Below are 22,131 nucleotides of genomic sequence, written 5' to 3'. Positions count from 1 at the left end.
TGATATTTAGTTCGTATCTCTTCACAAGAAGACATTATGACAAGTAATGTCATTGTACCTTTCAATGGTGTATGAAATTGAAATGTACCTTTCAATTTGTATGAAAAAAATAACATTTGACAGATGTTACCATGAAATAGAACATTATGATTTTTCTTCCCTATTCCTCAGTTTGTCTTCTAAACAGCCTTCTAAGTGCTGAAGCTCAGTTGATTGTGTTGCTGTCTTTCAAAGGCATTTTCAAAGGAAGGAGTAGTCATACTGGAAGTCTACGATAGATTGATTTTAAAACATGACTTCTGAATCTTACAAAGTTCAGGAATTGCTTTATTTGAGCTTATATCCCTTACCCTGTATTTTTAAAGTGCTGTAAAATTAAAAAAAAAAAAGTCCGTTACCTGTACCTAGTGGACTACCACACCATGCCTCTCTAGTGTTCTGCATAACAGAACAATTCTAAAGTAATTAAAAATTTACTAATCCAGGAAATAATATCAACAGGAAGCTTGATCCTCACCTAGAAGAAGGTGATTCTGGGAGCAGGCTAGTCCTGAACAACTTTCTTTCTCAGAGATGCCTTTTGTATTATAGCATCAGCAGCAGAAACATCCTAAAGGAAGCTTAGCATGCTAGCACTAAAAAAATCCATAAGGCGACTTTTTAAATTAGTAGAAATTAAAAAACATTTTCATAACTAAGAATCTGTGGAGTTTTTGTTTGTTTCGTAAATAGAGATGATGTTATCTACTTATTCTTAACTGCATGTATGAAAAGCTTTGTAGAATCAGGTCAAAGAGCCTGCTGGCTCTTTAAACTGCAGCCTTAGACCATCATAGGAATGTTGGATCCCTCAGTGTGAAAGTGGTATAGAATCATATAGAATGGTTTGGGTTGATAGGGAACTTAAAGATCAATTAGTTCCAGCCCCTCTGCCATGAGCAGGGACACCTCCTACTGTGTCAGATTGCTCAAAGCCCCATAGTATTAGAGATAGTAGGAAATATACTGTGATCTCAACCACGCAACACCTGAAGTTGCATAGTAACTTGAAAATGTATCAAGGCAAACCTGCAAGAGGTTTTGAGTTGAAAGCTTGAAAGTTTAGCAAGTTGTCTGATTTCTATTTGAGCAGTTATTATAGTATTATAGTAGGAATGAATGATATAATCCTATTTTGTGGTCTGAAAACTTTTTATTTTTTTAGTTAATCCAAAATGCTTCAGCTGCTCTTGTCTTGATAGTACTCTATTCTCAGGAGGTTCCAAAACTAAGCTATTTAGCATGTTTTAAATGGTTTGAGCTATGTGGATCAAGAAAAACATGGCAGTTTTATTTCTGGGTTTCTGTGTATGCATGGTGAGTGAAATATTTAATTTTGACATTTTACAATAACTTCTTTCTTTCAGTATTCTGTGAAACTGGAAAAAGGAGATTACACTATTCGGTTACAAATTCGTCATGAACAGAACAGTGAACTAGATCGCATCAAGGACCTTCCATTTATTGTTTCTCACAGATTGTCTAGTACCTTGAGCTTAGATATTTATGAAAACCATAGCCTTGCTCTCTTAGGGAAGAAGAAATCCAACAGTTTGACATTACCACCAAAACACAGTCAGCCATTCTTTGTTACGTCTCTGCCTGATGACAAGTAAGTTAACCGAGGTCCTGTTTTCTTGTCTACATCTAACCAATTGCCTTTACACCTAATTAAAATCATGCTGTGTCTGCCTGTCTGGACTTGGTATTCCTCTTGTCTTGCTCTTTCACTGTTTGGATTCTTTATTGTAGCCTCAATGGCACGTTAATGGACGTAGTTTTTAACAGTTTTCTTTCTTTGAACAGAATACCAAAAGGAGCAGGACCAGGATGTTATCTTGCAGGAGCTCTGACATTGTCTAAAACAGAACTTGGAAAGAAAGCTGTGAGTATTTTAAATGGATGATGGTCTCTTTCTGAAACTTCTGAAGTGGGTAAATGGCATGCCAAGGAAGCACTGTGTTTTATGGTTTTAGTACTTGAAAGAGCAACAGTTTTAGTGACATAACACATTTTAGAAGCAGTTGTTTCATTATAAAGTCAGAATAACTTCTTAGTTTTGTTTTCATCTTACAATTCAAGTTAATTGCACCTTCTAATTTTTGAATTCTCACTCCTTGACTCTGAATCCCTATATTTCTAGAAGCAACTTTTTTGTTGGTGTGGCAGTCTTTAAGAGTGGTTTTGTTCAGTTGCCTAATCAGTATCATTTTTGAATGAAAAATGTACATGTATTTTGTGCATGTTGGTTCTCTAATGAACAGCTATACTCTTCCTTGCATGCATACAGTTTTCAGCAAAAATATAAGTGCTTCCTTAACACCTACATGTTACTTTTACAAAGGAGGAGGCATTTTGCTGACTCAAATGCTTAAGCAGATTTTCTTAACTGCTGGACACTGATGTTGTCAACCACTAATATGACTGTGCTCCAACATAATGACATAAAATCTTTTTATGTCACAGTGGGAAAAAGCAGTAGTTTTTTTTTTTGCTTATAGTGCAGCATCCTGTAAAAAACTGTTTGCTAACTTGAATGAATCTGTAGTGCGGCAATGATTATAATAACCAGGTCACTCGTGTGTGTATCTGGTGCTAAGGTATCTAGAAGATTCCCCTAGCTCTTAAAATATTTTTAAATACTTGGCAAAGCTGAGAATAAGCTTGAATCAATGCTGGTGATTAGCTGGTATTTAGAAGTAATCCATCTATGTCCATATTTCACTACGTGGAGGTGGGCACATGCTGTTAGATCTTGTTGAGTAGACAAGTTTAGTTATTCAGTCTGATTTGGTTGCAGGTAGAACTTCTGGGGAAAATTGCATGTACTAATCTTAGGTATAACTGCAAGTTAGATTATGTCTGCTAAGTATGAATGAATGAGGGGTTAAAAATATAGTGAAGTACTTTAAAATTAGCTTTAGATTTCTTGCGATTCCTGCAAAGTTGCAAGTATACTTCTAATAAAAACCATGTTAAATCCATTACAGGAGTGTAGTATAGTTTACCTAACTTGAATTCTGTGCTTCCTTGAACTGTTGGTTGTAATTCTTTTCTATCTTATTTTAAAACTAGATGAAGTGTTTTTATACAGTGATTTCTGGGATGGGAAGTAGGAGGTAGTAGGTATTGCCTATCAAATTTAATTTCTTCATGGAGAATATGAAAGAGCTTACATTGAGAGAAATTCTAGCTGAGGCCTGTTGTGCATCATACTCTGAGGCTTTACTGTTATGGTCATACTTCTTTGGAAAAAGGATGATACCAGGTAACATCAGATTCTTTTCACTGCTGGCACACTACAGATTTATTAAAGGCATACAAAAAGAGAGGAATAGGTAGCCATGTTCTCTCTTATTTCAGCAAGTAGGGTGCAATTTGAGGGAAAATACACGTAATTTCTGTATATTTATTAAGAAATACAGAACAATGCCACTGCAGTCAAAATCTGAAATTTGTATTTTTGAAGTGAATTTCTGTAACTTCATTAATTTAAGCTAAGTGGTTAACAACACTTGCTTGTCTTACAGGAATAACAGACTATGCAAAACAATGCATTGTTAATTTTAAAAAGAAAGCATGCTTTAAGAGCATGTTTGGTCATAGATGTGACTTAACAGTTTAAAAATATGTAGGTTGAAAGTGTAACTATAAATGTACAGAGAAGGTGTCTCCATCCTGTGTGGTGTGTGCATGTTTTCTTACAGTATGTTATTCTAACTCCCAGGGGCAGTCTGCAGCAAAGCGACAAGGAAAATTTAAAAAGGTACTGAATGTTAGTTTTTGAAAAAGATATACTTAAGTCTTTTTTCATATGACTTAAAGAATATGTCTACCAGTATTGATTTTTAATTTCTCTCCCTCATCTACCTCCTTAGTTCTGGGTTATTTGCTTCAGCATCTTAAATACATCTACTGGTAGAATGGCAAAACACTACTGTAATACAAGGCTAAATGAGAGGCATGTGAGCATCTGAATACTTCTGCAATAAGTGCCATAAAAATGCATGTGATGACTAGTGGTCTGAAATGATTCTTTTTGTAAGATACTCAGGAATCTTCAGTATTTGTAGTCAAGTGGCAAGTGTTTCTGCCTGCTGTATTATGTCTGCAGGTCGGGAACTCAATACAAACCTAACACTTTACATAGAACTGAATACCTAGCTGTATACCAAAACAGCTGTTTACAATGGCTTTGGTACAGTCATAGAAAAAAATATTCCAATAAGCAATCTTTCTTAGGAGGGATGAAGTTGACTGAAAAATCTCTCAGTTCAAGATTTAGATGTATTGGAATGTAACTTGTTTTAAGTTGGTTTGTACACTGATGTAGCAGGTAGTGGAATTCAGGAAGAAAATGTGAGTAAGATGTATTTCAGGGAGGTGGAGGGAGGAGTGAGTGATTAACACAACAGTGTTTAGTTTTGTGCTTTCTCATACTTTTACATTAGGTAGTACAATGTACTCCCAGCAGACAAAAGACTGCTTGTCTTTTTTTTTCTATAAATATCTATTTTAACAGTCACCTTTATAGAACTAGTGGTTAAGTATTTGTTTGTTTTTTTTTTTCTTTTGTTCTTCTGAAGTTGTGAAGCTATTTGTATTCTTTTGTTTTCATGGTACTGTCTTGTGGAGTTCAGGATTCTTGTTAGAAATAAGGTGTGAGTTCAAATCAAATCAAATGCCACAATTGATTGCAGTAACATGTTTTTTGTTGTATTTTTTCTTGTTAATGCTGAGCTGGAAAACTGAGCCTGTTTACCTAATCTGGTATTAGTATAACAACTGTGAGGGAACGTGATTAGGCTTTACAAGAAGGATTTTAACATACATTGATGTACACTGCTACAATTTTATTTTAATATGCATCTGAAAATTATGAAGATGAGTTTTGGAAAGGCAATTTAAAAACCCATGTGAACGCCTGGTTTCCAGTGAATAGGATATAAAAACTTCACTAAGTGGATCCGTAAAAAGGTGGTTAATCTCTAATCATAATTTAATTTCTTTAACAAAACACATTAAACAGATCCAGGAGGCTACATGTTCTGTTTTATTGTTTTCTTTTTTGCTTCTAGAGTAAACATGTTCAGATCTGAGTAGTGTACCCACCCAAGCCAAAATGAAAACTGTTCTTTTTCTGGATACTTCCACCTATTATTTGCAAGAGGCATCAGCATACTGGCAGTGAATACATAAAAACACGCTGTGTTTCAGTGCATTGATCCATGAGAGCTCCATTAATTAATAGGGTTTTTATTTAAGAATACAAGTCTTTGGGCTTCCGAGTTGACAAGTTTTGAATGTTTACCCTGTCGTGTCTGTGTACATGCAACACAGATTTTTTTGCATGCTCAAAAACTTGCTTCTGTATTTCTTATGTGGCCTGGCAAGTCAAAAAGGTACATGTAGATTTTTATTTTATTTTTCAGAGATATGTCCAGGCCCTCTTGTAAGATAAGGAGTGTTTATTTACAAATCTCATTTTTATTTTATGCATAGTCCTGCTCCAATGACCAATGAGTATTCTGCAGAAATGGTTTTGATTTTTGGGGTATGGAGGGGTGTTAGCTTGCCCCTATGTGCATGATACTACCAGAAACCCAAGGTGGGCATTTCTTGCAGTTGTAAAGCGCTTCTGTTTTGCGTGAAAGCAGCCTGAGGTTATGCCAGAAAATACTACCCTGATTTTCCAAGGAAGGTATTTCTTTCATACTAGACAAAAACATCAATGGGTTCTTTTCACGTAATAAGCAAGAGTTTTTGTCTTACTGGACACGAATTGCAGAATGGTACACCTAGTCCCTGATATTCTGCTTTGAGGACTCGATTTTGTCTGAATACAACAGTAGAATCCCAGAGGTATGGGTAAAAGTATGCAAAGAATCTTTCTGTCTTCACAAAGTGCAGAACTTTTTTTATTTAAAAAAAAAAAAATCCTTTCTGACAACTGAACTTTAGATAAGTGTAAAGTTCAGAATTCACAGATGTTTTTCTTTGAACTGGTCCCCACTGTCTTGGCGTGGGAAGCTGATTTACCCCTATTAGTGCTTGTTTTCTAATGGAGCAGCACATGCTAAACAGCCATATGGGGAAAAAGCAGTGGTTGTGTACCATACTTCTTTCACAACCAAACTTCTGCCATGCAGTTAAAATCTGACTCTTCCTTTTCTCCAGTTTTTGTCCTGAATGTGGTCAGAGTGGAAACAGATGATTGACTTTTTCTGGTCTGCAGGAAGCAATTTTTTTGTTACTTTACATAATGCATCTTTTGAACAATATCATCGGATCACAAAATAATTTGGGTCAGAAGCCCATCCAGTTCCATCTCTCCTGTTGTGGGCAGGGACACCTCCCATCAGACCAGGTTGCCTGAAGCCCCATCCAGCCTGGCCTTGAACACCTCCAGGGATGGGGCATGCACAACTTCTCCAGGGAGTCTGTGATCTGCAACTTGAACAACCCCAGCTCCCTTAGTCTGTCTTCATAGGAGAGGTGCTCCAGCCTCTTGATCATCTTAACGGCCCTCCTCTGGAGTTGTTCTAATACTTCCATGTCCTTCTTGTTCTGCATCCAGCTCTGTGGCCCCCAGCACTCCAGGTGGGGTCTCAGGAGTACAGGTACAATGTCCTCCCTTGCCCTGCTGGTTAAAGGACAGCTTGTACATATTTCTCCCTACTTTGCCATCCTTTCCTATGCTGTTATAGATAAATGGCAGTAGAAGCCTAATAAATATCTGAAGTCAAACGTAAGAAGAAATATGTTGGATGACTTATTTCAGCATTAGAGGTTATTCCTGTCTAACCAGGAGGCCTTCAAAAATACAATGAAGTGAATGTATCTGATCAAATTTTGTGTCAACCTGGCTGGTGACTTTAAGGAACTTCATCAATTTTCAGTTAAACGAGAATACTGCCTTAAAAATAACTGGTGTTATGCACACTGTTTGTGTCTTAAAGTAGGTATATAAAACATACCAAATTGTACACAGAGCACTCTGCCCAAAGTATGCAGTATCATGCATGCTTCCAAAGTTTCTAATGTTGCTTTTTTTTTTTTTTTAAGGATAAACAAAGGGTAGCTTCCTTGTGAGTTTTAAAGTTGCCTTCAAGTAATCTTTCCAGTGTATAATATGGTTGCTCAATGCCATTCTGTCCTTAGCTCTTGTGAAGAGTTGCCTTTCTCCTTAAGCTCTGACAAGCCTTTCTGTAAAGGCAAGGGCAGTGTCTGGGATGTTCAGGTAACTCAGGGGCTGCACAGTTATCATATAGGCAAGGCATGAGAATGGACAGGCTGTTTAGATACATAACCCCGAACATGTTGCCAAGTACCTTCAAAGAGAACTTTAAGGAAGGAAATCCTGAAATACTAGAAGATTTCTAGGAAGGCAAGTTTCTTTCTTACGAAAATGTTAGTCTCAGCATAGGATCTATGTTAAAAAAGACATTGAAAATTACTGATTCAGCTTTTCTGACTGATCTAACTTTGTAGGCATGTTAAAAATGTTTGGTTTGCTTTAATGGAGTACATAGTTTTTACCTTTCTAATTAGATTAGCTAGCCCCTGTACCACTGGGTCCTGACTTCTGTACCCTCTGCTGCATTCTTTTGCCTTTGTGATATGTTTTATCACGCTCTGGCCTAGATACTGTTGAGATCTTTGTTAGATGCCTGGTCATACACATCATACTTGGAAGTGCACGTGTGCAGGGTAGTTCCTGTGAAAACTACACTTTAATGTGTACTAGTGATCTAAACTAGGTTTAAAAAATTCTGTAAATATTAGTGTTGTGCTGTAATTACATTTTAAGTAACTGGAAGGATTGTCTTGGGGGGAATACTGCCGCTTAGTCTTACCAGTATAGTTTTCAGTAAACCCTAGCAAGCTGCTGATCTGTTTGGACTGTTATTCAGGTAAAATTGTTCTGCCTCGGTATTCTTTCATAGCTTCCGAAGTGTAGTGCTTAAGTCCATTATTCCAAAGTTATGCATAACAGTTTGTAATAGTCACCTTTCTATTCATTAAGTGATTAAAATAAATTGTGCACAAGATTCTATTTCGTTATGCAACACTGACTTCATTTATGGGAAATGTATTCACATAAAGCCTGTTTTGGAATAATTGGTTTGAATACCTAAATTGCCACAAGAATTGAGCAGGCAACACAATAGTTTGCATAATATTCAACAGGCTAATGGTATTTGGAGGATTTAAACTTAATGTTCTCTGTTACATATTCTGTATGTAGACTATCTGGACATGTGCCCTCAGAGTTTGTAAAAGAAAAAAAAAATCCCCCCACCAGCTGTAATGTCATAGAAGCAATGACTGAAGTCTAATGCTGGCTTATTTGGAAACGTATGTATAAGTTATCTCAGGAAGTGAGCTTCAGAGCATTGGCTAAGGTCTGTTAGGATTTTCATTTTAATGGCTGTAGCTGCTTTTCATGTGGTAATTGCTGACTAGTGTAGCATGTACTCAAATGGTAGTGATGTTTCATTGCTAGCATATACAGTTTTCAAAAATAAAATCTTGCTGTTTTCTGTTCTAATGTGAGCACAGCTACAGGTGAAACTGGGAAGAAAGTCTGTAGCATCAAACTGGGAAAGTTAACTGTGGATGCACCAGCTATTCAGTAGGCACAATGGGGAAGAAATACTCTCTCAAAAGGAATAAATTAATGTATCCAATGGTGTCATTCATGTTTATGTTACTGCGGTATTTTTAGAATTCAGTCACCTTCATTTGTTTGTTAATTACCCCATTTGTATGGTAGAATCTCTTGACTCCTTTGCCTTTTAACCAAACTCTTTGTGTTCTTAAAAACAAGAAATTAAACTTCCAGTTCTCTAACTAATAATATGTTAAATTATCTGAGTACAAAAATATCAAATCTGTTCAGTCTTAAGCTTTATTTGTCTTATACCAAGTGTGCTGTTCTGATACTTACATCTTTATTTTATTTTTTTTTAAAGTTAAAGAAGTTTCTGAATTCTTAGTGACATATACCTTTGCTCTTGGAATCCTTACTTATTATATGTATAGCTCAGAGTAGTTGCTTGCTATGATTTAGCTTTTCTATCGCATCAGAAAGTGTACTGTATCCTTCTCAGTATGTGCCTCTTTTCCCACCTCCAGGATGTCCTTACAGTTCATTATCATCTGATACCATCACCATCAAAGAGTAAAAATGGCAAAGAAAAAGAAAGAGAACAGGAAAAAGAAAAAGATGTAAAAGAAGAATTTGCTGAAGCTTTACGAGATCTAAAAATACAATGGATGACCAAGTACGTCTGCTGTCATTACTACACAAGCATGAAGCAGCTATACAAAAAAACTACACGCTTAATGCTAGGATAAAAACTCCAGAATCTGTACTTTCATGCTCTGTCCTTCTCTCTTCTAGGCTGGATACCCCTGACATGTACAATGAGTTGAAAGAAGCCTTCCCTAATCATCTTCCACTATATGTTGCAAGACTTCATCAGCTGGATTCTGAAAAGGTTGTTTAACATTTCAAAACTTTGTTTGTCTCACTGCATCTGTTTTGCCTAAATAACTGAATCTTTCTTCCCACGCATTTGGTCTTGAAGTGACTGCTGTAGCTGTACTTAGTATAATAAAGCAGAAATTTCTAATTAGACTGGCAATAATATAATAAGCCACCTCCCTAATGTGAATTCCTTAACCCCGCAGTAGAATGAAAGCCTTCGTAAAGTATGTTTGCTTATCATTTGCTCCTTATTCAGTTAAACATATGAAAAACATAAACATGAGAAAGCAGCTTCTTTACTGCTTCAGGCTACGAGAGTATTGTTCTGAACAGTGGTACCTGAGACAAGCACACTTCCCATTGTGCTCCTTCACTGAATTGGTAATTTCCTGTAGAATTGCCCAGACAACTGGGGACAGTAACCCTCTGAAATAACACAGTTAAGTTCATCATATGTCATTGTTGCCAAAAATGAGAACCACGAACTATTAAACAGAAGTCTACATATGTTTTTTTTGTTCATCTTGAAGATAAATGGCTTCATCTGTCACTAGTTTTTAGTCAGATTTATTTCTGTTTATTTGATTCTGATTTTGCATTTCTTTCTGAAACGAACAACTGCTGCCATTATTTATTAAGAAGATTAATTTGTACTGGAAGGGGTTTTTCTTCCTGTAAAATCTGCATTTTGCATATATGTACTGTGTATTTTACAATCTATTTTCAGTAACAAATGCGGTACATATGTGTGAAATCTTGATAATGCAGACTTCTTGTCAGGAATTTCTGCATGAAAAGTTGGAAAAAATGAGTGAAAGTTCATATTGAATCACTTCATGCTGTTCTGTGTGCCTTTGCAATTATCCTACTGGTAATAAAATCAACAATCAAGTAGTGCGATTTCATATTGCTAAATACCTTTTTATTCTTCATTTAGGAACGTATGAAAAGACTTGATGAAATTGTTGAAGCTGCAAATACTGTCATCTCTCATATTGATCAGACGGCGTTAGCAGTTTATTTTGCCATGAAGACTGATCCCAGACCTGATGCAACTACTATAAAAAAGTACCTACCCAGTAAATAATTTTCTTGCATCCTATTTTTCTAATCTGTGTACCTTGTCTCTGCCATTAAGTAAGAATTGGAATGACTGTAATATTACTAAATGACTTATGGGTTGTTTTTTAAAGGCACAGGTAGTTTAAAGCTTGCTTGCAAGAAGTTTTCATTCTTTATTATATTTCAGGAGTGCAGGAACACTGAAGCCTGCAAATTTCTGCTTTGAAATGTTAAATAAACAAAGGTGCTTTCAGGATGTAAAGACCAAAAAATGGGGTGTTGAGTTTGTATAAAGCTAAATCTCAAATCAGAGGGAACACTAGGAACTTGCTATGAAGCTGGGTGTTTGGAATGCTACCTGCCTTTTCATAATACCTGGTGATCTTTCGGCTATGGATTAGAGGGCAAAATTGACAGCAGTTTTAGAAATAACCACTTGCCAAAGATTTAATTTGTGAAAGGCATGGTGACCACACTTGTGCTTATGAATATTTTTGAGAATTTTTAGTTTAGTTTCACATATGTTCCTCTGAATTACCAGTATACATCCTTAGGAAGACAGTAATTGGAACGTGACACTGTAGTGTGGAGAATAACTGGTGGATTTTGTAGTGCATGTTGAGGTGTTGTTTTAGTCACAAATACAAAAGCAACAGATTTGAAGATAAATCCCTTAAAAGAGGAGGTGCACATTTGTTTGTTATTTTAGATAAAATACAGATTTCAGTTGTAAAATGAGCCTGTCTGTTCTAACTTTCCTGAATATTTGCATATAATCCTAGAGCTGCTGATATAAAAACAAAGTTATGCCATAATACATTTCATTCTAAACATTTCTCGGGAGGTTGACCCATTAGATCATGTGGTTGAATCTAACTTCTGAAATTGAACACCAAATGCAGTGGTGCTTTAAATGCATGCAATTCCTTTGAAGTCAGCAGAATTGTATCTGCTTATGTTAGTGCTGGATTTGACTCCGTTTATAATGCCAAGAACTGTAAAGCTGTATTTCTAGATTCTGGCTTACTCAGTTTTCAAATCCCAAGTTACCCTTGCCTTAAAACACCAAAGATGTTGGGTTGGGAGAACAATTGAGCTTGTGTAAGGCAGAGTATCTCTCTTTTCTTAAATTATTTTTATTTTAGTAAATAGCTTTATTTTTTAAATGGTCTATGTGCTTATTTTCATTTTGTGTATGCTAACTGCTGATTACAGCTAAAGTCAGTACTGATTCCGTTCGTAATGATGTATCTGTGAAAAGTCCTTAATACTTTTTTTTATTGCTGTTTTTTTTCTAGTGAAATGGAAAAACAGAAAAGTACTTTAGTGGATGCACTTTGTCGGAAAGGAAGTGCACTGGCTGACCAGCTTCTTCATCTGCAGGCCCAAGATGGGGCTGCATCCAGTGATGCTGAAGGCAAAGATGAAGATCACGAGAGCTGCTCAGAAGCCTTGACAGAGACGTTCTGGGAAACAACAAAATGGACTGATCTTTTTGACAGCAAGGTAAGAGAGCAGAGCAGACTTTTTCTTTTGCATGTTGTATATTTAGATGATCTCTCCCAGAATTATGCACCACCTTTGTGAGCAGAGCCTCATACATTCTTCTTTTACTTTTTCATGCTGTCACCATAAGTTGTGCTTCTTTAATGACCTTTTTCCACAGAGGTTTTGTGAAGCAGATCAGAACCGCAGTAAGAGATAGCTATCTGCATATTAATGTAGAGGTTAAGGGAAGGGTATAGAACAGTATCAGATTTCCATGAAAAAGGTGCTTGTTTTATTGAATTGCTTCTTTCGGTACTTTTCAGGCAGTACCTCTGAGCTGTTCCAGCTGTACACAAGTGTACAGCATTCCTACTCTGTTCAGTCCTACGTTCTGTAGCCCTCCACACTATGGACAAGAGAAGTTTTGTGCTTTACTGTCAGTAATGTCTATAGAGGTAAAAGAAGTAAAAGAAGAAACCCTTGGAAATGATTACTCTCAAATTGATTAACACAAAATTCCCTGGTATTTCAAGGTTCCTTATACTGAGAGTTATGTCTGCTTCATTCAAGACAACTATTCCAGAAGAAAAATCCCTTGAGGCATTATAGTGGCATTATGGTTGTACAGTTCTTAGTTTACTGAGTTGATTTTGTGTGTTTAATGGTTGAACTATTCTGTATTATTTAACTAGTTGTGTGTAACTCTACGTATGGCTGTTAGTGGAAGATGAATTGACCAATGTATTTATTTATATTTCAGTTAAATTGCCAAAGCACTTCAGATAGTTACAAAAGAAAAAAATTAATTTTCTCAATAGTAAAGACTCTTCTTAGTTAAGAACTTGTGCTTGAGCTGGAGGCCTGAACATGAAGGTTGATGGTATCTACCCTCACTTCTTTTAGTGTATATATTCTTGCACACATACATCTTCTAAGCATTCATCTTCTAATCTTTAACCAATTACAGTATCCCGTGGTAGCAGATTTTATGCTTTAATCATGTTTTGTGTGACATGATTTTCCTGCTGCCTGTCTTTAAATGCAATATTGCTTTCCAGTGTAGTGAAGCCTGTCCTACTTTCATCTTTTGGTTGTAAACATGATGGGGATATTTTCAGTGGAAAACTGTCAGTATAGTCATCCTGTCGGAAGCTGATCAAGAAAAGTGTTTTGTTGTGGAGTGAGTAATTCTGGCTTGAATTGGACAGGTTAGGGATTTGAACCTCTCTTGGATCCATGTCTAAGTGCATGTTCAGGTTTTGCTCTGAAAATGAATTCTTCTCTATGGTTAAATTAGAACTAAATGGCCAACTTTTTTTTTAATCTTGTAGTAGCATTTCATATGTAAATTACTTTTGTCATGTTATGCAGTGTGTTTGTTTGCTTCCCTCTTGGTATTACCAGTCAAATTGAAATCTAAACTCATTGGGGATGCTTTTAGTGCAGAAATCTTCTAGAGTGCTCAGGGTATTTTGAACCTGGTGGCTTCTGAACATGGAGAAAATGAGTCTATCACGCTACTCCTAGTGACACAGGAGGTACGTCGACCCATGCTCTTCTGCAGCCTGACTGTGTTGGACCCATACATAGCCTCACTTACCCTACCCATCTGGCCCATGTACATACAGTTTGTCTTCTGTGGTCTCCCACTGCTGAACAAATTGCCCTGTATTGCCAGTTGTGATTACTAGTGTGAGTAGTATTACGAGGGCCACAAAATGATTAGGGGACTGGAGCATCTGTTGTATGAGGAGAGGTTGAGACTGTTCAGCCTAGAGAAGCGGAGCCTTAAGTAGATCTTTTCAGTGTGAAGAGACACGTGGTGCTGGGGCAGCCAGGCTCTTCACAGTGATCTCAGTGACAAGATGGGAGGCAGTGGGCAGAAAAAAAGACACGTGAGTTTCTACTCAAGCATAAGAAAAAGCTTTCTACTGTGAAGGTGATCCAGTGCTAGCATGAGTTTCCCATGTGGGTGTTGAAGTCTGTCCTTTGAGGTATTCAAAACTTGATCAGATGTGATCTGGGGCAACCTGTTCTAGGTTGACCAGCCCTGCAGCCCCCTGCTATCAAGCCCTTGCTATGAAAACCCAATACATTTGCATAGCTTGTTAGTTTCTGCGGTGCTTTTCTTCATGCTTTCTGTGATCTGTAAGCCTGAGTGTTGGTCGGTAATTATGCAGTGATAGTTTTGCTATCAGTCTTTCAAAAGACCACATGATGGATATGTCCTCTCATCTCTCCAATGGTAATGTTCAGTGATTCTAACCCGAGCAGTAGCTACAAATAAAATAAGCAGAAGTCTTAAGGGAAAGAAATATATGCTGCTCCTTAGTAAACTGTTCACGTGATTATTGGAACTGAGACTTAATTCTTCACGTTTTTACTTTTATATTTTCTCTTTCTGGAAACTGAAAGATACGAGGAGTGAAAATAGTGTGAAACTACTTTGGTCTTAGTGGGATTGAGAACCTTGGTTTAAAAGGAAATAATAGTGCGCTGTAATAATTTTCGCTACTAACAGATCAGGATAAAAGGACCAAGGCTGGAGTCAGGGGAGCTATTTTTGTAAAGAAAAGTTTGGGTTTTTTCTTTATTTTATTACAGAATTTTTATGCTTGCTGCTGATCATATTCTTTCATTTCCATTTCTAACAGGTGTCATATTCATCTGGTAGTTTTCTTGAGATCTAGCTGTAGTTAGCAGTTACACAGTTCAAACCAGATGTTTCAGCTGTTAGCACTGTGGTTTCCAGCCAGTGAAGGAGTGTTACTTACGTTAATGTTTTTTGAAATGACCACACATGATGAGTATCCAATTATGCTTTGTTAAGGATCACTATTAATCTCCAAGACTACAGAATTTATTATGGTACGGCCTGATGCAAAAAAGCACAGGGGGAAAAGCGCAATTATATTCTTCTTATATTTCATTCTAAACTCTGAGAATAGCAATACGAATAGCAATACAAAACGAATTCAACACTTCATAGTTCCTCCATTCTACCCACTTCTGCCAAACTGCATCTGATGTTCAAGCTGGCTTGTCAGTGTTCATTTATTTTTATCATGACTGACAAGTTTCAAAAGTGGGGTTGTACTTAAAACTTTCTCAGCCTTCTGCTTGAACAAATATAAGTGTCTTCTGTCCTATAGACAGGCCAATAGAATGCTTTAAATATCTTCAGTGGCATTTGGTCTTCCTCCTTTGTAACTTTTTATCTACATAGAAGAAGCAGTCCTGTAAGCTTCCAGCTCAGTGTTGCATGCTGTATTCTGCTTTACTTCTGGAGTATTTTGCTATTTTAAAAACAAATTAAGCTGCTTAGTGCATAAGTTTATTTTGAAGATTGGTAGAGGAAAATTTTAAGTTTTGAAAATTCAAGAGGAACCTTACTGTTCATGTAGCTTGCATCCTTTGAGGAGGGGAGTTTAAGAATAGTGTTGAGGACTTAATTTTGTAAAGTAATATTGAGGGCTCAAAACAGATGCAAAGATTGTTAGAATACATAACCGGGTATTGTTGCTCGAGTAAGGGCAAAAGCATCCACTCTGTTGATTAAGATCTCCAGTCCAGCTGACCCGTGCTTGACAAAACTCATCTTAATAGTAACCAAGAAAATGACTAATAGTTTTTCTGTAACGATACTCTGGGCAGACTTAGGCAGGAGTGATAAAATGAAGTGTTGTGGCTTGGCTATATTGCCTAGCATTGGATGACTGCCTTGCCTTTTGAGGAACAGAAGTTTGGAAGAAGGACAGATAAAGTTTGAAGTAATGAGTTAGGATCAGCTATAGGCCTCATATAAATGTCCTTCAAATGAAGGAGTCCTTAAAAGGCAGCCAAGTTATTCTAATGTATGAGGTTGGAACTGAAAATGTGGAGCTCTTTACTGTACATGAACATGGCTTTGGGTCATTGATGCTCAGAAGGCAGAACAACTGGGTGCGAACAAATGGAAAAGAAGCACTAGAGTTACTGCAGCAATGATTCGGGTGTTTGTATGGCTTTAGATAGAAATATTGCATTGAGAAAAACATGGTGCTTCTACTTCAAAGCTTCACTTAAGCCAAAGTTCATCCAGATGAAAATAATTGCAAAGCGAAGTGAATTTCTGAAAACTGAAAGAAAATCTTTTCTGTGTTGTTTCTAAAGGTGAGCTGAGAATATCATCACACACAGATGTTTCTGCTCACCATCTAGTAAATCAAGTGCTATTACTGGTTTCACCTCTCTCCTGCTGTTGAAGCATGTGTGTTACCACAGAGCATTCTTAAGTTACTTTAATTTCCTCTTTTCCATTGAAGCGTCATGCTTGTCATCATTATAGCAAGTATGCAGGGAAGTTGGTGCTCTCTTGATAGTAAGTATATTGTTCACACTTTCAGCTATTCTAGTTAGATGACTTGTTTCTGAAGCTTAATTTTAAGTGACACATGAAAGAAAATACTTAAGTATTCTGTGCACAAAAGCATTTCAAACACACCCAACTTGAAGCAGTTCTATTCAGCCAGTATTTGATTATGGTAACACATTAGCGATAGTGCTTTAGGTGTTCTTAGCATTGGAATATAAATTCTGCAATTTTTCTTAGAACATAATTTCAAAATTTGTTGGCCCAAATCCCCAGTTTTAAACAAAACTGTTACAGAAGACTAGTAGGATTTGCCTGCTTGTTACTGGAACTGACTCATCTATAGAATTTAATGCCTGTTAACCTTTAAATTAGCTGTTTGGGGACAAGGAAAAAGTCATGTTTAAAAATAAGTAAACAAATAAAATACCCAGACCTTTCCATCCTGCCTTTTAAACATCTTTAGCCTGGAATGTTTTTCATATTACTGTCAGGTGCAGCTGTCTCTTCCAACTGATCGTATTCAGTCACTGTCAAAAGCTCGTTGCTGTATAGTCGATTCCATGAACTCCCTTCCCTCTCTAGAAAATGAGTTGATTTTGTTATGAATATTGCTTTTATTTGTAATGAGCCTTTTGATAGAGCAGAGAGTCAGCAAAGGTAGCCAAGAAACTTTAGTTTATTGCCATAGATGTGTATGAACCTGAAAAAAATCAATCGCTAGTAATAAGCATGACAACTTCGTCATTCTTACAAGTGGTTGGGGTGTGTTATCTATAGGTTATATTGTGGAACCTAGCATGGTCATTATTTGTAAGTGTAGGTATGTTTTAATGAACAGTTCAAATAATGAAGTAACTGATTATATAGGTCTGTTTTCCTTTTCCTATGTATTGGAAATGGTTTTATTAAGGAGTTTAGTATTGATGAATTTAAAACATACTGGTTTCTAAAGAGCATTTTCAGGCTTTAAAATGCTTCAGCCTTTCAGATGTCTTGAGATCATTTCAGAACTTTATCATCTAAAAATATACATCTCTCTATGTAACCATCAGCAATTTAGGCAACTAATGAGGAGCTCTGTATCCAACTACGTTTGCAGGTCAGGCATTTAGTATGCTTATTACAGACCATTAGCTTGGGGAACGTAGTATTTAACAGTGATTCCCCCAAACCCATTATTCTCGAAGTGCACATTGTTGTGTTTTTTTTTTTTATTACCCTTTGTCTATAGTTCTTGGCCAATTTCTGGCCCGTGTCACTTGTTCTAGGAAAGCTGGCCTTTATATTTATTGAAATTATGAAATAGTATGAAATACTGAGAGTTCATTCCCACTCATTCATATAGCAACTGCTTTTGTATATAATAAATTTATTTGCTGATGTTACACGTTCTGATAGCAGCTGTATGTTATATCTTAATAGCACTCCAGTTTACATTTTGCTTACACATATCAAGGAATAATAACCTCCATTACTGCGATACTATAAAGCTTGTGATATTTTAATTATAAGGTTTACATTAACCAATATATGCACAAGTTATGAAGTATTATTTCTTACCTATATTTTCTTGCTTGTAAATCTATACTGATTTTAAAGCATTTATTACGTTATTCTTAACTTCTGAAGTGCTAACAAACTTTTAATAGTTTTGCTTAACTTGCTTACAGCTGACTTTTTTTTTTTTTTTTTTTTTGTCAAGCACTAAGACAGAAATTATCATCTTTTATCAAAAGGGCTTGGAGCATTGTTTTAAACTTTTGGTCCAGCAGAAGTTTTTTTGTTTTTCATGTAGAAATACCCGAACTTTTATTTGGCCAGAGCAAGGGTGTTTCGTAAAATGCTTTGTTTTCTTGCCACAAAAACTCTAGGAAGCCCTGTTACGAAAGAAATGCTGTCAAGTGGCTTTCCTCCTGCCTTTATCACTGATGTTCAGTAGCCATTCAAAACTTACAGGGTCAGGTAAGAGCTTTCTTAATAGAGCAGTGACATTATTTTTGGTTAGCCTCTAATATGTTATAATTGCTGAGAGCTCCAATGCATCTTTCACTTGATTTTGGTTTATTTATTTGTTTCTGTTTTTGTTTTGTGGTTCTATCATCTTTCCAGAAGGGAGTTTTTTTGTTGTTTAGACCAATTGAGTCTGCTAATGAACCCACTGAGCAGTTACTCAGAAGCGTTTGCTAATGTGTTTTGCTTTAGGAAAATATCCAAAATAATTGGATTGAGAATCAGCATGCAAAATACTTTTCCAATAGTGATATTTGGAAAATCTGTATGTGAATGGTGCTGTAAGCTCATTGTTGCATATTTGTCTGTGCTTTAACTAGTAAGTATTGTATTCAAAAGCTGTTGCAGCTTAAGTGAATACTTTAACAGAACAAAATAAGTACTTGAAGATAGAAGAACGAGCAACTTGTGTTACGTTAAAAGTGCTTGGCATATAATTCAGAGCTTGAAAATCACACCTTTTCTTTCATGATAATTAAGCATGTTATTTCTTCTAGTTCAGTCTTTTAAGCTTTTAAGTGTAGATTCCACAAAGATTGTGTGTGCAATTAACATTCAGTGTAAGTGTTCTGGTAGCTAAAATTAGGAAGGGTCTTCAGTCCTTACAGGGTAGGGATGTCAGAGTCCTTATTGCTGGAAAGTATGTACATTTTTGTATTGTAATACAAAATACTTATTTTTTAATATCCTTTAAGTGTTTCTATTAGCTTCTCAATTCTATGTTTTAAGTATACATTGTTGGAAAAATGTGACTTCATTGGAGGAGTCAGAGAGGAAAGGGAAAACTGTTATACTAAGAGAGGGGAAATGAATAGTAAACTTTAATACCAGATTTCATAAGAACTTTGCTAACAACGCTAACAATCCCACATTCTCCAACTTCAGTGCTGTCACTATTTGAGGGAAAAAAAATAATAAATCCTACTTACTATGAGTGTTCCAAAGGAAATACATGAAACTCTGCTTAATTCAGCACAAATTCTTAGTGTTGTAACTGTTGAAGTAGTATGAACTGGCTGGCAACACCCTGAACACCCTGTTTGAGTGTTCAGAACCTGATTTTACATAACTTTGAAGTAGACACATTCATTTGTATGTGCTGGTTATACCATTGACAGGTATTGTAAACTCTCCCTTTGGAGTTTGCGCTATCAAGAAGAAGCTTTCTTATAATCTCTTCTTAATACAGTATCAATTTTGAGGAGTTGGCCAAAATCTGAGGCTTGTTTTCATGCTTACCTGTCTTCATTGCTTGTTTATAACTATGTGTATACCTCTGTGTGTGTGTGTGTATGTATATATGTGTGTATACATACATATATACACACATATATACTCATACATATATACATACGTATATCATTCAGTATATATGTTCATACTTGTTTCTGAAGTAAGTTCATTTTCTAAGAATCAAAACTCTCAATTGGGTCTTTGTTTCTGTGGGTCAAAGATAAACCTGACTGGTTCTTGATAATTTATTTTTTTAATTATTTTATACTGACAGTTTCCTCTAGCAAATGAAAGTCCAAAGAAGCTAGAAATGTGGTGAATAAAAAATTTGAAGTCTGTATTGTATACGATATTCTAAAGTTGGACATGCTCAGGAAGTCAGAATAGTCTCTAGGAAGTTTTTGTTTATAACTACTACTGTGAATAATCTGTTTTCCTGCAAAGAAAAATGCAAACTATTTTGTGCATATGTTTTACTTTAAGTCACTTCTGCTGCCTGAGCAAAATCTGCTATTTTTTGCGAAGTCTTTGTAGGATTCAAATATTAAAATATCTAAATTGTGTTTGTTTTCACATTGTAGGTTTTAACTTTTGCCTATAAGCATGCATTGGTAAACAAAATGTATGGCAGAGGTCTCAAGTTCGCAACAAAACTTGCAGAAGAAAAGCCAACGAAAGACAACTTGAAAAACTGCATTCAGGTAAGGTCTATCTAGTAAAATAATGGGCCATCTTAATAATGAGTAAACATTTAAAAGTAAGAGAGGTATACTCCCTTAATAAGAGAGGTATAATCCCTTTTATCTTTTAAATTGTAGAACTCGCCAAACTTTAACACTTTAGCTTCATTCGGGTTTCTGTGGTTTGGCCTTTTCTTTTCCTTCTAGAATATCTCATTTGTGAGTAATTATCACTTTTAGCAGACTTACTTTCTGGAACTTACTTTAGGACATAAAAAAAAAAAAATTGAGATAACAACAAAAATGTATATTTAAATCATATTATGTTGGTTTTTAACCACTGCTATTTAATTGCAAATAATGCTAGTAGAATATAGGTGAGGAAGTAATAGGAATTACAATAACTCCTAAAAATTTTGTCCTACAAAATATTTGTGCATTAAATTGAGACTGTAGATCATGTGGAATGGTTTTCCTTTTCCCCTTCAGCATTAAGTAATTCAAAGATATCCAGGTTTCCAATCTTACCTTTCTGATTGTAGACTTCAAAAATAAGATGTTGATGTGAATGAGAGTTTTTGTTGGAAGGGTTTAAATAAATCCATCTCACTTTTTCTTCATGTTTATTTTTGTTTAGCTAATGAAGTTACTTGGATGGACTCATTGTGCAACTTTCACTGAAAACTGGCTTCCTGTCATGTATCCACCTGATTATTGTGTATTCTAGAAAAGTGACAAATGTAAACCTAAAGCGATTCTATATGGGCAGGATATGAAAAGATAAGTTTGACTTTCTATTGGAACGCATGTTTTCATTGCTGAATGCTGATTATTAAATTGTGTGTATTTATCAGTAAAGGCACCTGGGTACAGCTTAATACCTGTTAACCTAACTCCAGTCACCAGGGAGTTTCCTTTTTGTGCATCCCATTGCTGGCAATGGATGTGCCAGAACTGCCAACACGAAGGATTTGGAATTTGGAATTAGGCTGAAAAAGCTTACTGCATGCACGTTAGGTTCTTAACTGTTAATTTTAACTGCAAACCTGTAAAAGCTCTGTATTTTTTACAGTAAAACGAATTTTAACGTTTGATCTTAATTTCATTTCCAATTGTATGAAGGCCTTAAAGCTACTTCAAGAGTAGCTAAAAACTTATTTATTAGACTAAAGTAATGGGACATCATTACCTGTATTGTTTGCAAGAGTTTACATTTGTGGGTTTTTTGTTTGTTTGTTTTTTAAGAAAAATTCAACCTCTCAAACTGTTACAACATGTAACTAAGAATTGCTGATTCATAGGTGCTCTTGTAAATTTTCATTTTGGAGTGATTTCAGGCAAACTCAAAAATCCACGTGAAGCTGAGTATCAGGACAGGCTGATACATGTATAAAAGTGCCAGACAGTTAAATCTTAATCAGGTATTGTAAAGCTATACATATATGTTTAATAATGTTAAAAGTGTAAGACAACAGAATAAATGTGCAAGACTGAAGATCAAAAAACACCATGTGCACTCTGATACTTTAAAAGATTATTTTATAATTAATAAAAACAAATAATGAAGCTAAACGTTGTATTGGTTTCTCCGATAAATGAAACTTGCTGAAACAGAAATTCACCATACAAACTGCAGAAGTTCAGTGCAGCCAAGAAGATCAATGCTTTCTGCTAATGCCTTCCTACTAACTTACTACTAATAATGCTGTTCTTTCAATGGAGTGAAATTGGTCTGTTTGAACAAAATTGTGTGTGAACCTAAGACAAATGAC

At 35.8% G+C, this 22,131-nt stretch overlaps 1 protein-coding gene across 2 annotated transcripts in view; it reads left to right on the top strand.

Moving 5' to 3' along the window:
• The window catches only part of TPP2 (tripeptidyl peptidase 2), a 47,545-nt gene extending 25,614 nt beyond the window's left edge, over nucleotides 1-21,931 (top strand). Inside the window, exons 22-30 of one of the 2 annotated variants that reach the window (XM_038173427.2) lie at nucleotides 1,407-1,651; nucleotides 1,846-1,924; nucleotides 3,767-3,805; nucleotides 9,178-9,326; nucleotides 9,446-9,542; nucleotides 10,470-10,600; nucleotides 11,893-12,100; nucleotides 20,261-20,380; nucleotides 20,997-21,227. In XM_038173427.2, the coding sequence (XP_038029355.1) occupies nucleotides 1,407-1,651; nucleotides 1,846-1,924; nucleotides 3,767-3,805; nucleotides 9,178-9,326; nucleotides 9,446-9,542; nucleotides 10,470-10,600; nucleotides 11,893-12,100; nucleotides 20,261-20,380; nucleotides 20,997-21,086 (1,158 nt within the window). In that variant the 3' untranslated portion in view covers nucleotides 21,087-21,227. Of the gene's footprint in view, nucleotides 1-1,406; nucleotides 1,652-1,845; nucleotides 1,925-3,766; nucleotides 3,806-9,177; nucleotides 9,327-9,445; nucleotides 9,543-10,469; nucleotides 10,601-11,892; nucleotides 12,101-20,260; nucleotides 20,381-20,996 lie in introns of both variants that reach the window. The other variant, XM_038173428.2, reaches the window with a different exon arrangement.
• The last annotated feature ends 200 nt before the right edge of the window (nucleotides 21,932-22,131 follow it).

Source organism: Anas platyrhynchos, chromosome 1 (genome assembly GCF_047663525.1).
Source record: "Anas platyrhynchos isolate ZD024472 breed Pekin duck chromosome 1, IASCAAS_PekinDuck_T2T, whole genome shotgun sequence".
Lineage (NCBI taxonomy): Eukaryota > Metazoa > Chordata > Aves > Anseriformes > Anatidae > Anas > Anas platyrhynchos.
Note: the sequence above shows the minus strand (reverse complement) of the source record. Positions and strands in the feature narration are given on the sequence as shown.